Below are 20697 nucleotides of genomic sequence, written 5' to 3'. Positions count from 1 at the left end.
TGTTGCCGTGCAATTCATTTTGGTGTGCCCTGCAGGGTAATTCATTCAAATAATAAACTTCTACAATATTTTGGGTGTTAGGGTACACGGCCAGTCCTTTCAAAATGAATGAGCTACTTTATTGTAGAATGCTCCCAACAAATGTTATTACCATGCATACTACTTATTGTATGAGCACCATTACATTAAGTGTGGGTATGTACACTCTGGGAGGTGCAAGGCTCCTATAATGAATGCTGGGAATGAACTATTGTGTTGTTGGCTGGGATACACCAACACAATACACCTCTCTGGGAAGGAATATTCCTTTAGGACCTTAAGACGAAAATTCCAGCCACTGCTGTACTAAATGTCTAAACTTTCCCAGGTACTAAAGCCAAAAATGAATGGGATCATAGGCTGCCTAGGATGTACATTGGATAGGGAAGTATTGCGAGTCTGACATCATGGATGTAGGTGCCGGAGATTAGTTATTATAAAGTACGTCGAGGCTCCTGTATGTCACCCCAAACAAGTGCCAACTGCAGATACACTGCCATGTATAGGCCTCAAAAAGTAAACAATTTTTTATTTTACTGACTGAGCCAAATCATAAATTTGTATTACATGCTCTCCCTCTTCCAGACAATGTAGAGCAGCCTTCCCAGATCTTTTTGTGGGGAAACCCTTGAAATAACTGAGATCTATAGGATACCCCTTATAATTACTATATCCACAGCTCACAGTATAGTAATGTGGTGATCAACAGGCATTGGTAAGACTTTGAGAGGGGGGGGGGAGAGCGCTGGAGGGCTGATTCACAACAGGGGAGGGTCCCTCTCCCATAACAAATATTGTCTAAGCACATTGAGTGTTCTTTTTCTTTCATAACCTTGTTTACTTTAATGTGGAATACAAATTACATGTAAGTCAAAACAACTCTCATTTATTACAAAAATTTTAATCCAACCACTTTGTTACATTATACAATATTAAAAACAATTCTAACTATTCAAAAACATTGTGTTACTCAAGATGTTTATTACATGAAAGCTTAGTAAATGATTGGAATGTAAAAAGCTACCTAATGCTAACAGTTACTGTGACATGCATCAAGTTCACAGGTCTGGTAAATAGCTTTTAGTAGTACAGTAAAACGAAAATAGAAACAGTTTTCCTAAAAACTAGGATGTGTCCCTTAAACACCACTGTGTAGTACATGAAAGAGTGTAATTCTGCAATCCTAATTACTATCAAAGTGCCTGATGTGAGAATAATCAGGGCTGCCTCATGGAAACCATAGGATTCACCTTCTTATTCTCTCTGCACATTATGGGAGAAGGAAAACAATAATTTGATTGGTTACTGTGGGGCAGGATGGACAGTTCTTATTTCAGACTTTTGATAAGAAAGGTTCTCCATATCTCTCTACATTTTAGACTTTTTGTATAGTAAATAGATATTTATGTTTACTTGATATAATTATCAGCTTCACTATGTAGACAATATACATTTCATCACTGAAATAATTATTTTAGTGGGCTTTGGATATTTTACCAGACCAATATCATCATGTTCAATATATGTCTTAAAAGGTATGTACAGCATAGAAGACAAGGTTTATTTAAAACACAACCTACCAAAAATAAGTACAAAAATATATATCGGGAGCTTCTAGGTGACCTGTGTGTCTATCCACACCTATGCTGATTTTTTTTTTAAACATTTACATCTTTTAGTAAATTATAACTTTGATGCCAACACAACTCTATTTGTACATATTTCTAATCAATTTATTAATATTACATGTCATAGCAGCATTTGTGTCTTGCATATCTACTACACATTTGCTGAGTATTATTTGCATGAGAAAGTACAATAAAGTTTTTTTTAATCTATAACACTATAAAAGATATAGAAGACTCCTAAGCAGTTACGTACTCTGAAGATAAATCAAAGCATAGCCCTTCCATTTATATCAAACCATCAGCATGACAGCTGGTAAAATATGACTTTTAATGCATGGCAAAAAAACGTTTGTTTGAATTGGGTGGTTAATCTTTCTCTATTGGATTGTATCGTCCTGTCAATGCCAATATTGTATTATCGTCCTTTCCAACAACTCGCACATTTTCATGTCCATTTATGGGAAATGTTTTGTGATCACAGTAATCCCAGAAAACAGCGGCCTTTTCTTCCCAGATGCCTTTGTTTGGTGGTTTCTTGTGAACTGGAAGCAATGGTTATCCTTGAATGACAGAGAAGAGTAGGTTTTGTAGCCTTAAATAAATTCCCCACGGAAAGGAAGAGAGTTTGTATTTTGCTGTTGCCAACGATAGCGCAGCCGGCACAAAGGCTGTTCCTCCACCTTCTCAAATTCACTGAAGCCCAGCTGATTGAGCACTTCATAAATACCAGCTTTGGATGCCACCTGCCAGAAAAATGAAGTAAAAATGCTTCAATATATATATTAAAAAAACAGATCACTCTACAAAACTTAGGTAAGCTGAAAGCAAGGCAATTTTAGAACAAATCATGTTTTGCCATAAAAAGATTTATTTCTAAGACTATATTTTAGACTCAGGACATAAGAAAGCTCCGATCAAACACTACAGTTCTTCAATATAGCAGTTTTGTTATATGGAACTATACAGGACAAGCAGATTTTACAGCTACAAAGGTTAGAATGCCCATATTTTCAGCCATGACACCTGTACAAAAAGACAAATATAGCATTATATATAACAGTAGTACTGTTTTATTTCCATCATCCTTCCTGCATTCCTGGTACAATAATTTGTATATTAGGGGCCCAACACATGCCATGCATACAGTTGTCCAATGTCAGTGACCACCCAATTAGTGAAAGATGTTGGCCCAGAGCCTACACCTTGAAAAAAACACATATCAAACCTTTTAATTTAATTTATTATGGTACCATTAAATAAAGAATATATGATCCATGCTCTGCTGCCTCCCTTCACGGGGCAGGAACATGTCACCCTAACCTCAGCCTATGTACAGTGAGGGAAAGAAGTATTTGATCCCCTTCTAATTTTGTATGTTTGCCCTCTGACAAAGAATTTACCAGTCTATAATTGTAATGGTAGGTTTCTTGTAGGTGTGAGAGACAGAATAACAACAAAAAGAACCCTCAAAAACCCAGTGCTCAAAAGTCAGAGCACTGTATGGTCATGTGCATTGTAATGAGTGAAATAAGTATTTGATCCCTTTGCAAAAGATGACTTAGTACTTGGTCGCAAATCCCTTGTTGGCAATTACAGAGGTCAGACAATTTTTTGTAGTTGGCCACCAGGTTTGCACACATCTCAGGAGGGATTTTGTCCCACTCCTCTTTGCAGATCCTCTCCAAGTCAGCAAGGTTTTGAGGCGGATGTTTGGCAACTCGAATCTTCAGCTCCCTCCACAGATTTATGGGATTAAGGGCTGGTGACTGGCTAGGCCACTCCAGGCCCTTCATGTGCTTCTTCTTCAGCCACTCCTTTGTTGCCTTGGCTGTGTGTTTTGGGCCATTGTCATACTGGAATACCCATCCACGACCCATTTTCAATGCCCTGGTATTAAGTTGATGCCAAAGAACTAAATTTTGGTTTCATCTGACCACAACACCTTCGCCCAGTTCTCCTCTGGATCATTCAGATGTTCATTGGCTGTTCAATGCGGGCTCTGCAAGATTTCAGGCCTTCACGGCGCAGTATGTTACCAATTGTTTTCTTGGCGACTATGGTCCCAGCTGCCCTGAGATCATTGACAAGTTCCACCCTTGTAGTTCTGGGTAGCTTCGTTACTGTTCCCATGATCATTGCAACTCCACGAGGAGAGATCTTGCATGGAGCCCCAGACCGAGGGAGATTGACAGTTATTTTGCGTTTCCTTCATCTGCGAATTATTGCTCCAACTGTCACCTTCTCACCAAGCTACTTGGCGATAGTCTTGTAGCCAAGTCCAGCCTTGTGTAGGTCTATAATCTTGTCCCTGACATCCTTTGACAGCTCTGGTCTTGGTCATGGTGGCAAGTTTGGAATCTGATTGATTGCTTCTGTGGACAGGTGTCTTTTATACAGGTACTGTAACAAGTGTGGATTAGGAACACTCCCTTACAGAGTTAGCTCTTTACCTGCATACAGTGAAGACACCCGGGAGGCTGAAATCTTGCTGGTTGATAGGGGATCAAATACTTATTTCACTCATTACAATGCACATCAAGCGCTGACTTTTGAGCACTGGGTTGTTTTTGAGGGTTCTTTTGTTGTTATTCTGTCTCTCACAGCTAAATTAACCTATAATTACAATTATAGACTGGTCATTTCTTTGTCAGAAGGCAAACGTACAAAATCAGCAGGTGATACTTTTTTCCCTCACTGTACTTTGTTTTTTGGGTTGAATGACATGGGTGCAAGACTACTGTGCTTAGGAAGACTGGGAAAATAAACATTTAATGCTTTTGGATGGCAGCATATATATATGTATGTCTATATATGTCATTTTTATTTTGGCCCTTCTACTTTAACTTTATATTCGTAAAAGTGAAGCCAAATATTCAATGATCAATGGGCTGAGCAGGGTGAATTGTGCCACAAGTGCTTTCCTGATGTGTAATGTCACAGACCTAGGCTACAATAATACTGCAATGGGCACCACACTCAGATTGATTGTGTACCTTTATATAACTATAGACAGCCAAAGCACCATTTTAGGTGGTAAATCTAATTCTGTAATAAACTTTACTATGTTTAATTGTACTGCAGCTACATCCAAAATTACAACAGCAATGGGTCAAAGTTTAGGTATACCATTTAGTTAGGTCCATAAATATTTGGACAGAGACAATTTTTTTCTAATTTTGGTTCTGTACATTACCACAATTAATTTTAGATGAAACAACTCAGATGCAGTTGAACTGCAGACTTTCAGCTTTAATTCAGTGGGTTGAACAAAAGGATTACATAAAATTGTGAGGAACTAAAGCCTTTTTTTACACAATCACTTCATTTCAGGGGCTCGAAAGTAATTGGACAAATTAAAAAGCTGAAAATAAAATGTTTATTTCTAATACTTGGTTGAAAACCCCTTTGCTGTCGTCTTGAACTTATGGACATCACCAGATGCTGGGTTTCCTCCTTTTTAATGCTCTGCCAGACCTTTACTGCAGCGGCTTTCAGTCGCTGTTTGTTTGTGGGCCTTTCTGTCCGAAGATTAGTCTTCAACAAGTAAAATGCATGCTCAATTGGGTTCAGATCAGGAGACTGCCTTGGCCATTCAAGAATATTCCACTTCTTTGCTTTATTAAACTCCTGGGTTGCTTTGGCTGTATGTTTTGGGTCATTGTCCATCTGTATTATGAAACGCCTCCCAAATAATTTGACTTCATTTAGCTGGATTTGAGCAGACAGTATGTCTCTGAACACCTCAGAATTCATTCGGCTGTTTCTGTCCTGTGTCACATCATGGATAAACACTAGTGTCCCAGTAACACTGGCAGCCATCACACTGCCTCCGCCATGTTTTACAGATAATGTGGTATGCTTTTAGATCATGAGCTGTTCCACGCCTTATCCATTTTTCTTGCGATCATTCTGCTAAAGGTTGATCTTGGTTTCATCTGTCCACAGAATCTTTTTCCATAACGATGCTGGCTTTTTAAGATGTTTTTTTTAGTCCAATCTAGCCTTTCTATTCTTGACGCTTATGAGTGGCTTGCACCTTGCAGTGCACCCTCTGTATTTACTTTCATGCAGTCTTCTCTTTATGGTAGACTTGGATATTGATATGCCTACTTCCTGGAGAGTGTTGTTCACTTGGTTGGCTATTGTGAAGGGGTTTCTCTTCACCATGGAAATTATTCTGCGATCATCCACCACTGTTGTCTTCCGTGGACGGCCCGGTCTTTTGGCGTTACCGTGTTCACCAGTTCATTGTTTCTTTCTCATGATGTACCAAACTGTAGATTTTGCCATTCCTAATGATGTAGCAATTTCTCGAGTGGGGCTTTCTGTTTTTGCAGCCTAAGGATGGCTTGTTTCACCTGCATGGAGAGCTCCTTTGACCGCATGCTGTCTGTTCACAGCAAAAATCACAAAATTTTTCCACATACAAGCACCCCCCCAAATCAACTCCAGGCCTTTTATTTGCTTAATTGATAATTACATAATGAAGGAATTGCCCACACCAGCCCATGAAATACCCTTTGAGTTAATTGTCCAATTACTTTTAAGCCCCTGAAATGAAGTGATTGTGTAAAAAAAAAAAAAAAATCTGGAGTTCCTCACATTTTTATGCAATCTTTTTGTTCAACCCACTGAAAAAAAGCTGAAAGTCTGCAGTTCAATTGCATCTGAGTTGTTTCATTTAAAATAATTGAAAAATTAGAAAAAAGTTGTCTGTCCAAATATTTATGGACCTTACTGTAAAATGTATATTCAGCATGTAAGAGATTGCAAACAAATTATTTACAAAACATCCCAAAGTCAGCCTAAAGTAAGGAGATGGAAGCTACCCTTTTATTTTGAACAACATCATCAACAGATTTCCTGTTTTCAGCTATTCCCACTGTCTGAAAATGTATAAAAAATGACTTGGTGGTTCTGCTGGTCACTGTGAAAACTGCAGAAGACAGAAGTCTGCATGTTAGCAGTCAGCACATTCATCCTCTGTATGATGAATATGATTCACTGTTCCAGGTCCTAAGAGAGTAACAATTGCCATCTATAATCTTCTTCGCTCTAGTAATATATGTTTCAGTGTAGGTTTGGGGAGGCACCAGGAAAAGAGGGAGTGGAGCTCTGGCTGGTTTAATGAAAGATTTTGACAGCTAGCCAAAGAGCGATATATTCTCCTCATTCATTAGGGTCTGATCTCCTACTCTTAGCAAGTACTTGTTTCTGAAGTCCTAGTATCTCCTCATCCACCAATTTGATTTTCTGCATTTAGAGCCGTCAGTCTATTTTATTTATATATATATATATATATATATATATATATATATATATATATATATATATATATAAAATATAAAACTTTTATAGCCTTTTCTAACTTGGTTCACCTCGTACAAATATCATCCATATTTTCCAAAAGCTTTTTTGCATAACATAATTACATGGTAACCTCACAATGGTACCAGTAAGCACTACATAGAACACAGGACAATGATACATATTAAGTATTGGCTTCCCAGCAGATTTGGGGGAAGGTTCCCTTAGCAACATTCATTTGTTAATTACTAATGATTTTGGCACTTACATATTATATGAAAAGTTTTTTTTTATAGTTTGGCTTCACACCTTTACCTTTTGGAAATGTGTGTTGCGACGTGCCATTTTGAATATTTACAATGCCTTCTTAACACACAAGCATAGTAGTTGGCAATGCACTTGCCATGCAGTAAATCATGACAGGCATGGACATTACAAAAATATTGGAGGGATCTTATATTATAATAATGTTGTAGGTACATTTTTAAGCCTCCAGTGTATTTCTCTGTTATGTCCTGCTGAAAGTATGAAAGAGGGAATCATTCAGAAATATTCCAACAGGTACTTAAGTGTAACATTGTATCTTTCTGCTGTCACGTTTTTACCTTTTAAATACATAGAAACTGCAGCAATGTAAAAAAAGAAACAACTTTTTCCTAACTTGAGGCTGAATTTACAAATCTTGCCCTGGATATTTTTCAGTAAACATGTTGGTCATATTTGTCAACCAAAAATTGTCTTATGTTCTATACTATGGTCAGAGTCTTCTGACTTCTGAGGGGTTTGTTAAGATTTTGCTCTTTTTTTTGTTGTCTTTGGCTCATTGCTGCAAATGTTACAATGTTTCCTTGTTGTCAGAGAAAGTGCTGAACTTTATTAAGTGGGCGCGACTGATAGGAGTTCAGTGAAAAGACCTCCTTTCATAAAACACTGCAGCTCCAGCAGACATACATTCTAAAGGCTCGGCTTCTCACAAAGAATAATGAATGGAGAAAAGGCACAGCCAGTAGGGTGCAGGTACATAAACAGACAGAAAACATGCTAGTTTTCAGAAGGTTATTTGTGAAGCAAAATGGCATTTAAAAAAAAAAAGCACCACACATACTGGGGTTTCATCTTAAAATTCTGCGTTTGTTAACACACAACTTTTAATTTTTTAATTCTAATTCTAGAATGCGTACATCCTATCATGAAAACAAACTTATAGATTGGTCAGAACTATGCATGCCGAAAAAGGAGTAACTTAGATAAGGAAAATGCATAAGCCTTAACACCATTCCATACATGAGCAGATAAGTCTACAGATTTACTGGTGCTGAAAGGTCTCATATGATAGTTCAGATCTACACCAGACCTGACGCTCCCATCTTCCTAATTCCGCTAACATTCAGATGTCACTTGGTGACCACACTCATTATCTCAAAATAATCCGAGATTTTCCACATTAAAATTGTTTGATAAAATAAAAAAATCTCCTTTGTGATCACTCATTACTCAATAGTTAGCACTTTTTTGCGCACAGGTCCCAAGCAGAACAAGTGTTACACAATGAGGGAAGGAAGAGGCAGCCAAAGTGCTACACCTATAAAACTCCACCCAACTCATTTCTTGGATAAAGCAGAAAGGGAGTATATATATGTCCCCTGCTGAGGAGGTTTCTTCACATTTTTTGGATTGGTCACTATAACTGTTGATAAAGAAAGTAATAAAATCTAAATTACATTTCTCTTCAACTGTTAACATCTTGACAATCAAACACATTTAAAGAAGTGTAATGAAATAGTTATAAACAGACAAAAAAATCTCCTGTACATTCCATGAACCAAAGCACATTCTACATGCCCTAGGTAAGCACAAATAATTGCTGGCCATAGATTATCATGCAGCTATCACTATTTGTCATTTCTTGAAATCCGTACTACACAAAAGTTGAGTTTATTTTTCCTTCAAGGACACTAATCGATTACCTTCTCTATAACCACATTACCTCAAGTTCAGTGAAAATTCCAACAACTGAATCTTCTGCATGTACCCTTTCCCTTCTAATTTCTTACACAAGGGACACTTTAAAGCCACAATTTATTACAGTGCACAAAACTGAAGGTTTTATACACTGAAATGTAAAGCTTTAATCTATAGGGGTGACATACCTATTTCTTGCTTACCCATAGCTGGGACAATACCCCACCTTCACGTATAATAGAGAATGTTGTTCATCATTCACATCGTGCAACTTGTGCCTTTTATCTGAGGTTATGGTCAGATGAGTGGATTGCCCAAAATTGGCTAATTCAACTTTGACTAATTTTTTTTTCTTTTTGAAAGTAAAGCATATTTACAAAAATATAATAATAGAGGAAAACATTGCAGTAAATGGAAAGTGTGTAATTGGGATTTTTTGGGGGATCCAACAGGCTCCAAATTGCATACGACAAGAAATCTCCTTGCAACTACACTGGAGGTATTTATTATTCAGTAAATCAAGGGGAAGGTGGAGGTAGAGAAAACCTGTGTACTAATTTATGCTAATTGCAGGTTTGTTTTTTAAAACATATCTGCTGAGTTTTCTTAAGTGATTTTTTTCTTTTTTAATCTACAAAACATCTTTTCAGTATATAGCAAGTGAAACTATTGACACGTAGGTAGAAAAAGTTCAGATCAAACTTCAATTACCCTGGCATAACTTAAATACTTTTTGGTATGTCAGGGGCTGAAATGGTATTTTATTGATAAGGTGCAAAGAAAGTTGATTAAATCAGGGACACAAAAAACAAGACCATTTCAGGGGAAATGAGATGAGAAAAGAAAATATGATGCAATTGGCTTCATACACCTTAGGTTCAAAAGTTTAGCGGAAACAAGATATAGCAAAACTGCAACACTGCCCAGTTCAACTCTCCAAGTCTCTTTCTATATATAACTCTGATCTCTACCTCTCCCAGATTCTTCTGGATCTAAATTTCAATAGAAGAAAAGTGTATTGTGTCTTCTTCTATAACTGGATGGTTACTGGATGATGAATGTTTGCTGATGGTGGCCCTGGGTGCTCATACAGCCTGTAGAATCATCTGCAATTGCTCCAATTAACAGGAAGTATCATTAATAAATATCCTCTACATTAAGTGGCATATGTAACATTGGGCCTGCACACACTTATTTTATCTGAACGTTCATCCAGTTATGTCTATCTATCCACTAGTATCCATTGGAAATCAAAAGAATATACTTTGTTGGTTGCTATGGACAACATTTCTACTTTTTCTGCAGTTTTGCAAAAATTCTTGGTGCATGCAGCTCAAATCCATGCCTACAAAAAAAGAAAAAGACACCCATACATACCCTTAGTGATTGCCACATGCACTATGACAATTCCTGACAAGAAGCAGTCACCTACTGAGAAACTAGCAGTATACTTCTAAGACCAGTGGCATCTACTTCCACTTAGACCAGTCTGCTCTGATTAAATAGGGTTGGCAGATGTGCCTTTCATCTCTCGCTATTGTGATCAGCCACGCCACTATGAATTAGCAGGACTAGCCGAGATGGAGGGCCATGGGCTTTCCCACAACCCAAAATCAGCAAGTCTCCAACACAACTCCAGCAAAGGAGAAAGGAAAATATATCATTCAGGTTTGATTGTTTCCTAGAGAATTCTTTCATTTGGCAATGTGATCAGAAGCTTCTAATAGAATAGGTATAATGTTCTCATAAATACCACAGAGGTTTTCACATTTCTATAATGACAAAAAAGGGCAGATGGGTACAATTCAGATATACATCCTGAGAAGATTCTACAACTATTATTTTATATAAAGAAGGAATGCCTTCAGAAAGTGTTTTAAGTAATAATCAAAAATATAAACAGCATAAATGAAACCCTTACTCTCTCTAATATTTATGGCCTATTCACATAAGTACATTGTGATAATGTGCTATAAAACATGTGCATTACCATAATCCACTTAATGGATACATACAGTCATGTGAAAAAAGTACGTTCTTTTTCCAATCTAAGGTTTTGCATGTCAGTAAATAATAAAACTTAACTGGCTGTTACCAGGTAAAAAAACCTCAGATGAACGACACACGACATATAGCGTGTCATTTTACTACTACCAAGAGGGTAAATGGCAGCCAGGTGCTGCTCTTCACATACACTTGATTTCATAATCGGCAAGTATAATTTGATGTCCATTATTTTTCACTAATTCAAGTCAGTGCCAATTGTCAGGAAAATTAACAATCTCCCTACTAGTGGATGTCCCAGCAAATTCAGACCACGCAATACTGATTAATAACTCCTCTGCATCAGAAAAAATATTCTACAGTCAAATGTGGGGCCATCTGTGCAACAGCTAAATCTTGTCCAAAACTGGGTCGGGCAACAGAACAATGATCGCTAACCCACCAGCAAAACTACAAGAGAATGGCTGTAAAAGAAAATAATTAAGGTGTTATAATGGCCTAGTCCAAGTCCAGACCTTAAACAGATGGAAATGCTGGGGTGGGTCTTGAAGAGATGTACCTAAATGAATGGCCACAAACCTGAACTGAGGAAACTTTATAAAGAGAGGGACAAATTCTTCTCCAAAGATGTAAGAGAATGATCAGGTCATACAGAAATGTATTTCTTGTTGCATTAATAAAGAAAAATCTGGGTACAAAATGATCGAAAAACAATGCAGAAATATGGCTTCCTGATTTTTAAAATCAATGTAAAAACAAAAGAACTGTCTGAAAAAAGTGCAGGATCTAAATGTTCTAAGATTATTTGTCCCCACTGCACTAAGTGTTTGATCTGCTGCCCTTGTGTCCCATGGTGACATTGAGACCAATAGGAAAAAGCAAATAAAGCAGAGAACCTGCTAGGTTTTAGCTAACCTCTAAAGTGCACAGATTCACGTAACTAGCATTTCATGGATTCAGCCCTACTAACTAACACTGAAGTCACAGAGCTTGACCTAAACTCTCTATGCAGTGTACAAATTAGTAAAGGATAGATTGACTCTGAAATACATGCTCACTCCTGAAGTATTATTTCATTTTAGATTTAGGGAAAAAAAACAAACATTTCTTCAATATGTTTCTTTTACAGACCTAACACTCCATCCTAAAAGATAAAAAAAACGGGAAAGCTAACCATTCATATGGGATTAAGGAGGCTCCAGGCTAAATCTGTTTTTTCAAATGAATGCACAAAAATTCCACCTTCTACTGCTCACAAACAGCTGACCAAACTGTAGGTCTGAACAGATTTGTCAACAAATACTAGTGAAGAGACCAAGCACTCTGGAGTCCCACATGCAGACAACAATAGAAAACCCAATAAGCTCACAAATTCTCCTAGGAGAGTCACCATGAAGATATAAGTTACTGTTCCTCTATCAGGCAGCTGGCCAAGGAACATTGTGAGGCAGTAAAAAGAGAAAGCAAAGAGCAAGGATCTCAGCTCACAGATTGCATTGCTATGTTCATACTTAAGCTGTTTACATCTGACAACAGCTGTCTGCAACTGTGAAAATACCAATGAAGACCAATGACAAAAGTATTGCAGACCCCCTGGAATGTACTTCCATTAACTTATCCAAACTAAGAGTGGGCTGACATTGTTTCAGTTTGGAATTTAGAATGCCTAAGTGACAGAACATAAATCTGATTTCTTTCACATATTAGAAACACAGGTGAATGTGTAGGTCTGCAGTAGCCTAATAATAATGCTTCTTCATCTAAAGGCTTCGATGTATAGTTCTATTCAGCATTTGATTTTAAATTTTTATACTGCTTCCCTGCAAATTTATGTCAAACTTTATATATAATGTCTGTTTACCTCCAGGAGAAACGACTTGGTCTAGACATGTCTGCTACTACATGTGTCAGTGTTGGTGCTGTGACACATTATCCTACAGGTAACCCTAGTACAAGTAACGTAGGCAAATAGGAGATTTCAACATGTATGCAAAAACGTTTGGTAAGCATTAGATAACTAGTTTTTGCTGTGATGAGTGCAGGAAACAGTTAAGTTTTAGGTTTATTACTTTTGTAATGTTTTACACATCCTGCTATATACCTCCTTCACTTAATATGTTGATGGGTATCTGTCACCTGTGTGTGTGTATACAACAACAGGGAGAATGTGTTTTCATTATCAAAAACAAATGTTAAAATCAGTCATCTATACACATTCACATTAATCTTTAGCTGACCCTCACATCAGCACTTGTTATAAGTTGGAGGCCAGGGGTGATGGCTTGAAATCCTCAGGTCAGGAATATTCAGCCATGTCACCATCCTTATGACGGATATATTTATCTGTTATATTCATAAATAGAATTATTCAATTTACCCCTCCAGAACTCCACTTTGTTTCAGGATTTTCAGTTTCTGGCTATCTTCAATTGATGCAGAATTCTGTGCTTAAACTATTTTATTGACTACACATGTTCAACCCAGGAATTCACCTTGATAATTGTAGGTCTCATTTTTTATTGTATTTGGTGTTTTTTGGGGCCACATATCCACAAAGACCAAATCAGCATTGGTTTTATACTAGCATTTATTAATTTAGCTCGCTGTACTCAGAGGAGCAGGAGGAGCTCTGTAATTGGAGAGGAGCAGGTCAGTGGCGCTGCACAGGGCACATTTATGAAACACATGCTGCTGCTTTATGAAAAAGTGTTTAATAGGAAATTTCCTCCACAAATGAGGAAAAATATTCTATCCTCTTGAGTCTGCAGGACAGAAAGTAAAGAGAAATCCCTCTAATGACACGTCCCCTACTGGGCCCGATTATAAAAGCTCTCCAAGTGAGGGAGTGTACACATTCATCAATGAACCTGGGTGATCCAGCAAACCTGGAAGGGATCTGGTCCAGGATTCAAAACATTTGCTAGCAAATAACCTAAGAAATCCATTCCAGATTTGCTGGATCACCCAGCTTCACTGATGAACTTGTATCCTCCCCGCCTTAAAGAGATTTAATAAATCAGATCCAATGTATCCAAATTTAAATTGGATTTATCAGAATTACAAAAGAAAACGAAGATAAATTAGAGTCACAAGGAGCATGTTAGGTGTGATAGCTTTTTTGTGGGGGTTCTACAAAAACAATAACTGCACAGAAACATTCAACCTGTTTTTGTGTCAGAACTGCTATAAATTACTTTTTAGGTCCTTCTATAAAATAACACAGAGGACTGGGCATTCTCCCAAATTTTGGTAAGAGCTGACATTCATGATATAAGTGAATTCCCCATTAGGATTTGTTCCTAGAAGTAGTTACGTTTTCTCTAGAAATGAAAACATCTGTTCAGTTCGAGCACTGCAGGAGACCTGATATTTATTTAACAAGTCCAGCTTTGCTCTTAAGACCTATTTATAAAAGTCAAAATGGCAATTTTGTTTTTTTCATGGGAAATTTTGCTTCCGAGAGGTATACCTATTTATGAAGCTGGTAAAGAAAGCATCTTAGCTCATTTTGCATCATATTTTGACCAAGGTCACTCTATGGCAGTAAGGTCTGATCAGTCAGATTATTTTATCAATGCACCTTTTCCACTTTGATGTTAAAACTTTCATAAACTGGAAAAAAACTACTCCAAAGTAGTAAGACATATTATCATGATTGTTAGCAGAAACAAACCACCAGCAACCCATCCATGAGTTTAGCTAAGCCCAGTCCATCTCCCATACAGTGATCAAGTCAGTGACAAGTAAACCTGTCACTGACTTCCATAATATAAACTTGACATATGAAAATAAAAATGAATAGAATTTATCTTCACTGGAAAAGTCATTTTAAAATATCCTGCAAGTCCCGAGACATAGCCTGCTGATGTTAATGACAAGTGTGGACTTTTGCACCACCCCATGACTCCCTCTTGGTTAGAGAAGAGCTCATACTAATAAAAGACCATCAGAGTCTGGGCCTTACCTAACCACTACAGAAAAGAGGAGATTTCACTCAAACTGACTATACTGACTTTACTGACTGTATATCTGGATCCACCTACTGTGTTGTTTAACCTGGGGATCCTTTACAGGTGTGTTATTCATCATAGGCTAAAATTGAACTGTTAATGTTTGTAGCTTTCCAGGGACAACGTCAGCTTTTAACCTCCCTAGCGGTAATCCCGTTTGTGACTCGGGGTAGAAAAAAGTTGGTGAAAGCGGTAACCCCGAGCCACACTTGGGGTAGGGAAACCTATGGGAAGTAATAATAAATACAGCCTTGCCTGATCCGCCGGCATCCCGCGTTGTCCATCCCTGCAGTCCCCGTCTTCTTTCTTCTTCCTCGGGCAGAGTTCCCGGTGACGTTGGTGCGTGTGTACGTTGCCGGCGGGGAGGGGCAGGAAATTCAAAATCTATTTGTATTGCATTCAATACAAAATAAAACTACCGTTTTGTAGTTTTGTAACTGTACTGCTTTTAGACATCTAAATCCAGACAGAAATGTACTGCTAGGGAGGGTAATATAACCTCTTATATTTTTAGTTGAGAGAATATTTGCTTCTTTTCAAACTGGAACCCGATACAATCTCTGCCATGGTTGACCTCTTGCTACAAATACCATTTGCCTAAATGTCTTTCAGGCTATTCTCTGACCAGTATTTTCACTCACTGTCCTAGAACAAAAGAGTTGTCACTGACATCCAAACTACACCTATTTCAGGCTGTTTAGCCAGAAAAGTATAAAAACCATTAAAACACCATCACAGTCAGACCACTAGCTTTTTGAGGAGAGATCAATTACAGGAAACCCCCTTAGCATAGGTTGTTCTGAAGTGGTGGTACAGTTTATGTAGGTATTGATGTGTTTCTTCAAAGTAATCCAACTTTTTGATGACATCATGCATTAAAACAATGCAACTTTCATTACCATACACATAAAACATCTGATATAAGAGATATAATGTTAAAATACACATACAACAGACATAAATAACTGTACATACCTCATACATCCATTTGCTGAAGGGTCTTTGCCATGTGTCCTTCTTCTCCAAATGCAGGTAAGCATTAAAAAGAATCAGATAAATGTATCTCTCCAAGTACTGAAGGCTGCGAAGCTGAAGTAGCTGCATTTCTTTAGCATTCTTGGCTGTTTTAATCTGAAAGAGAAAAATACAATCTTATGAACATGCGAGTCTTCCATTTCTTCATGTTCCACAATAAAACCTTTGAAAAGCACTTATTTTCAAAATAACATGATTTTTTGGAGATGACCAAAACAAACAATGATAAAGCTGGCCCAAACAGCTGGCAAACAAGATGGTGCAAATGTGCATCATTCCCTCGCAAAGCAAGCCAAAAAACGCCAGAGATGCAGCACAGCATCCACTAAAATTAGCTAAATTCTAGAGAAGGATGAAACCCTGCAAACAGCAGGTAGCCCAATATACCTTCCTATGGAGAGCCAAGGATTCTAAAGGATTCAAAAAGGCTTATGGTACCAGTAAGTACTGATACCCTTAGATGCAACACATCTTTTCACAATTTACAAGAACATGGGGGTGGTATTAAAGAGGACATGTCCTACAGGCAGTCAGACTTTCAGAAAAATGTATGTAATGTACATACAGCTTGCTGCCTTGGAGGGTGGAATTAGTGAAGTGAAATATTTTTTTTTACCCTCTTGATAGGTACATCTGAATTTGCACCTTCTTCCTCTGCAAAAAGTGAAGATCTAGAGAATTGTCCCAGCCAAAATATTGTTTGTATAAAATGGCTGCTGGGCTTATTCAAAGGGCTGACATTGTTGAAAACTTTGTGCCACAACTGATTAGTAAAAACCTACTAACTCCTGCTTTTGCCACGGAGAAGTCCCACAGAACAGTCACTATCACCTGCAATCAGCCCAGGTCCATTGTTGCTGGACCTGAACTGTAATAACACAAGAAATCTTGCTGTGTCTCACAGAACTGAAATGTTTTTAAATTTGCATTGCTAAATGCAAATCCATTGCTTTGTTGTGTAGTTTGTGGAAATGGAACAAGCTACCTTCCAACTTATCATTATAAAGGAACCCAAAACATGTATATTAGAATATTCTGGTGCTACAATTTTGGAAGGTACAAAACTTCAAGCTGTCACCAAAGCCTTTTTTCAGACTGAAACAGATCCCAAAGCCCCTATTGTTGTATATATGACCAAAATGTATATAATGCTCTTTACTGTACTTAGAATTATAAGAAACGGTTTGACCAGTTGTGGAGTATTGGAATGAAACCTTAGGGATACTGTAGAACTTTTTAGAGATCACTTTTTTTAAACATCATTCCTTATCTCAACCTTGTCACTGTCTACCCCCATCATCCAACATCAACAACCCATATTCCCTTACTTATAGGATCATATGCAGCCTCTGGGTCTCCTGCTCTTGCAGAACTCCATCCTGTTTCTATGTATGACTGCATGTTCCACTGTCTTTATGGGGACATGTTGTGTGTGTGTGTGTGTGTCTGTGTATACAATTATAGTACATGTTTACATACTTTCTTCCAAATGGTATTTTGATTTTATAACTTCTAAAAAAAATAAATACTGCACAAGTGTCAAAGATTTATCCATACATGTCCCATGATTTGTAACCAGTGTACTGCTTATTTATATTACATTTGTGCTTTGTTACATTGTAATAAAGTTTAGTTTAAACAAAAAAGGAATCTGTGCCTTATATCAGTCTAATATCATAGAAAGTCTGTAATAATTAGTTTTAGGAGTATAAAAAAGCATTTATTGTACTTCATGATTACTACAGCTCCACACTATGCAATCCCTTCACTATAAAGCTTCAGCATTTCTATGTAGGTTTCTGGTTTTGCCCTCACTTGTCTAGGCTGTATCAAAGAGAGACAGATCTAATTAGCTCCTTTGTGATTGAACATAATTTGTAATCACAGCAATTTTTTTTAACAAAAATGCTTGTTTTTTTGTATGTTTTATTTTGTTCCTACAGCGATGACTGCAAAGCTGGCCACACACACCAAACTATCCTATTGTACCTGTGCCCTTGTGCAAGGACATAACTAATTGGATATAAATTGAATAAAATCAATGGGTAGTGCACATTTATATTTATTTACAATTTACAATTAAATTATACATTTCTCTCTGTAAATGTAGGTAGAGTTTACACAGATTGTAAAAGAATGATTTCAAATTTTAGGAGGTTATACAGAGATTGCTGGTAGCGTCTAGTATCAGTGCTCCATCAAGGAGTCACAGACCTAGAGAAAGCATCCAGCAAAAAAAGTTTAATGTAATGTCTTCTCTATAGATGTTCCTGGCCTTTAAAGTGAAATTGGAGCCAATGTTTCATCATGACAGCTGACCAGTAACATTTGCTGAAGTAGAGGTTAACTGTGCTGGATTATCACAGAACAGTGTCCTATGGCAGATAGAACAAGCATTGTTACTAGAGACAAAGGAGGAAAAAAGCTGTGATTCCATGGATCAGGAAGGTGCAATGACACTACAGTGGTTTCATAATACAAGGCAGCCGCCATGGCATATAAATAAAATATGTGTTTAGTAAATATATTATGATTTTAGTAAATTCATATGATCTGTGAAGTTTCAGTCAAATAAACATTACCCAAATACTGTATTTGATTATGATTGTGTGAATAAAGTCTTAGGTGTTTTAAAAATATACTAATATTTTACAGCAAGCATTAATAAACTAAACTAATTGTAAAGGAGATAATTAGGCAAAGACACACATTTCTACATATATCAAAGAAATCACTGTGTATGAGCAAAATCTGACGAGGACGTTAGAAGTGCAATTTTCTAATGAAAATATATTATGGTAGGCTGTGAAATGCATTCACATCTGCTGGAAGGCTGCCATGTGACCAACTAGGGTCTCATTATAGCTCCATGACTTTATTGCCTGGTGTTTGTTTTGTTTAAAATATTTTATTAATGATCTGCAATCGTTTCTTAGAGGTAATTAATTTACATCCCAGGAAATGTTGTACTTAGGGTTCCAAACACAATCTATAGTGTGTTGTCCATACTGTACGTGGTTTTTTAATACTAAATCAACCTTAATAAACACAAATATTTAGCAGCAGAATATTCTTGTAGCATCAATATATTAAATGTGCATCCAAAACTCATGCAAAATTTAACACTAGCCCAGTGATAAATTACTTCACTCACATACCCAGCCCCTCTCTTTGTCACTATTTGGTTTGAATATAAAATAAAACTATTCTGTAGACCCTCCTCACAAATATTTTTTTTTACCATCTACCTGTAAATGTAATGATATATTTAGATTTATCATACTTTCCAGATCCCATATGAATTTTAGCTTTGTGTAAGGCATCAAAAATACACATCACCCTCTATAAATTGTTTAGAATTATAAAAATTGTTATTATATAAGGAGAGATGTACATTCAGATGTGTTTGGGTAGACTTTCGAATGAAAAATAGGAACACTACATCACAATGCCCAAACTGATTGCCTCCAATGAAATTAATTCAACAATAAAAGAAGGATTTGTACACTTATTTGGATACTACACTAGATGCGCTTACTGCGTCATTTTGTTTGTGCAGGACAGGAAGAGGTCTGGATGTCAATAGTAGGAAGGTGATCTGCACTGACCAGGCTGCACCGCTAAACCCTGTTTGCATCTCACATCTGGGATATAAATAATCATTTTCACCAGGGTAGGAAGGAGGGTGAGAAAATAATTTCACCTATCCTGTATCTATGAACATAAATGTCATAATATTATCTCATAGTATAAACTAAATATAAAAAAAACTGAATAATACATTCATATCCCAAATAACACTAACAACATTCAACAAATATTGTCTTCCACCATCATCCTAAGATTCCCTATACAAACCACATGAAAAGCGTTACCCCTCTGCGATATGTCACTGTCTGACACAAGAATATTCTCACAAAGAAAAGTTTATTTTTGACATGCAAAATAAACTCATTACAACGGACTTTAAAACATGGAAAATTTTACCATAGCAATGTGTTTTTTCTACTGTGCCCAAAGAGCACGAATACATATTGCTGCCAGGCAGAGAATTAAAAACAACATGCCAAGGATATCACAGCAGTGGAAATAACATTACCTTGTTCTCTTCCCCTATCCCCCAGTCATTCTGACCTTATTGTTCCTGAATCCTTGAAATAACAGAATTTATCCAAGCACATAATAGTTAGGAGTGCTAGATGTAGCATTTGCCTTTTTATTTCACTTTTAAGAAAAAGTTACTTTTATGCAAGAAAGAAAGAACTGTGTATATATACAGACCAGGTAACTCATTTTTTTTTTGGTTTGCTGGAAGCTTTAATAAAGCAAAAGAAAATTAATTCACAATAATTAGTTGATAAGGTTGTTTCATTTGTTTTATTCTGGCACACTGTAAATGTGCCCGGACATTATTTTTTTCCCCAAAGTACCTTACTGAATGATAGAAGCTTGCTGCTGGGGACTATACTAGCAATCTAACCAACAGGAAATAGGGGATCATCAATGAATTCTGCCGATATTGTGGAGCAGAGGATTCTAGCTGGGAAAGGTACCACTGGCCATGGCAAATTTGGTACCAGTGAAATGTGTTCTCGAGCTGGCTACCAACATGCCTGCAACCTTCACTTGTTTTTGTTTTTTTGTTACTTTATGTATTTTTATATACACATCATTTCTATGAAAGTAATATGAATCATCTTCAACATTACTGC

At 37.0% G+C, this 20697-nt stretch overlaps 1 protein-coding gene across 8 annotated transcripts in view; it reads right to left on the bottom strand.

Moving 5' to 3' along the window:
• Positions 1-853: 853 nt before the first annotated feature.
• PALD1 (phosphatase domain containing paladin 1) overlaps positions 854-20697 on the bottom strand; it is a 140948-nt gene continuing 121104 nt past the window's right edge. For all 8 annotated transcript variants that reach the window (XM_072423748.1, XM_072423747.1, XM_072423744.1 and 5 more), the window contains 2 exons: positions 15926-16081; positions 854-2410 (listed from right to left, as the gene is read on the bottom strand). In XM_072423748.1, the coding sequence (XP_072279849.1) occupies positions 2261-2410; positions 15926-16081 (306 nt within the window). In that variant the 3' untranslated portion in view covers positions 854-2260. The remainder of the gene's footprint in view (positions 2411-15925; positions 16082-20697) is intronic.

The sequence above is a fragment of the Pyxicephalus adspersus genome, chromosome 10 (assembly GCF_032062135.1).
Source record: "Pyxicephalus adspersus chromosome 10, UCB_Pads_2.0, whole genome shotgun sequence".
NCBI lineage: Eukaryota > Metazoa > Chordata > Amphibia > Anura > Pyxicephalidae > Pyxicephalus > Pyxicephalus adspersus.
The sequence above is the reverse complement of the archived record's forward strand: the minus strand, read 5'-3'. Positions and strand labels throughout refer to the sequence as shown.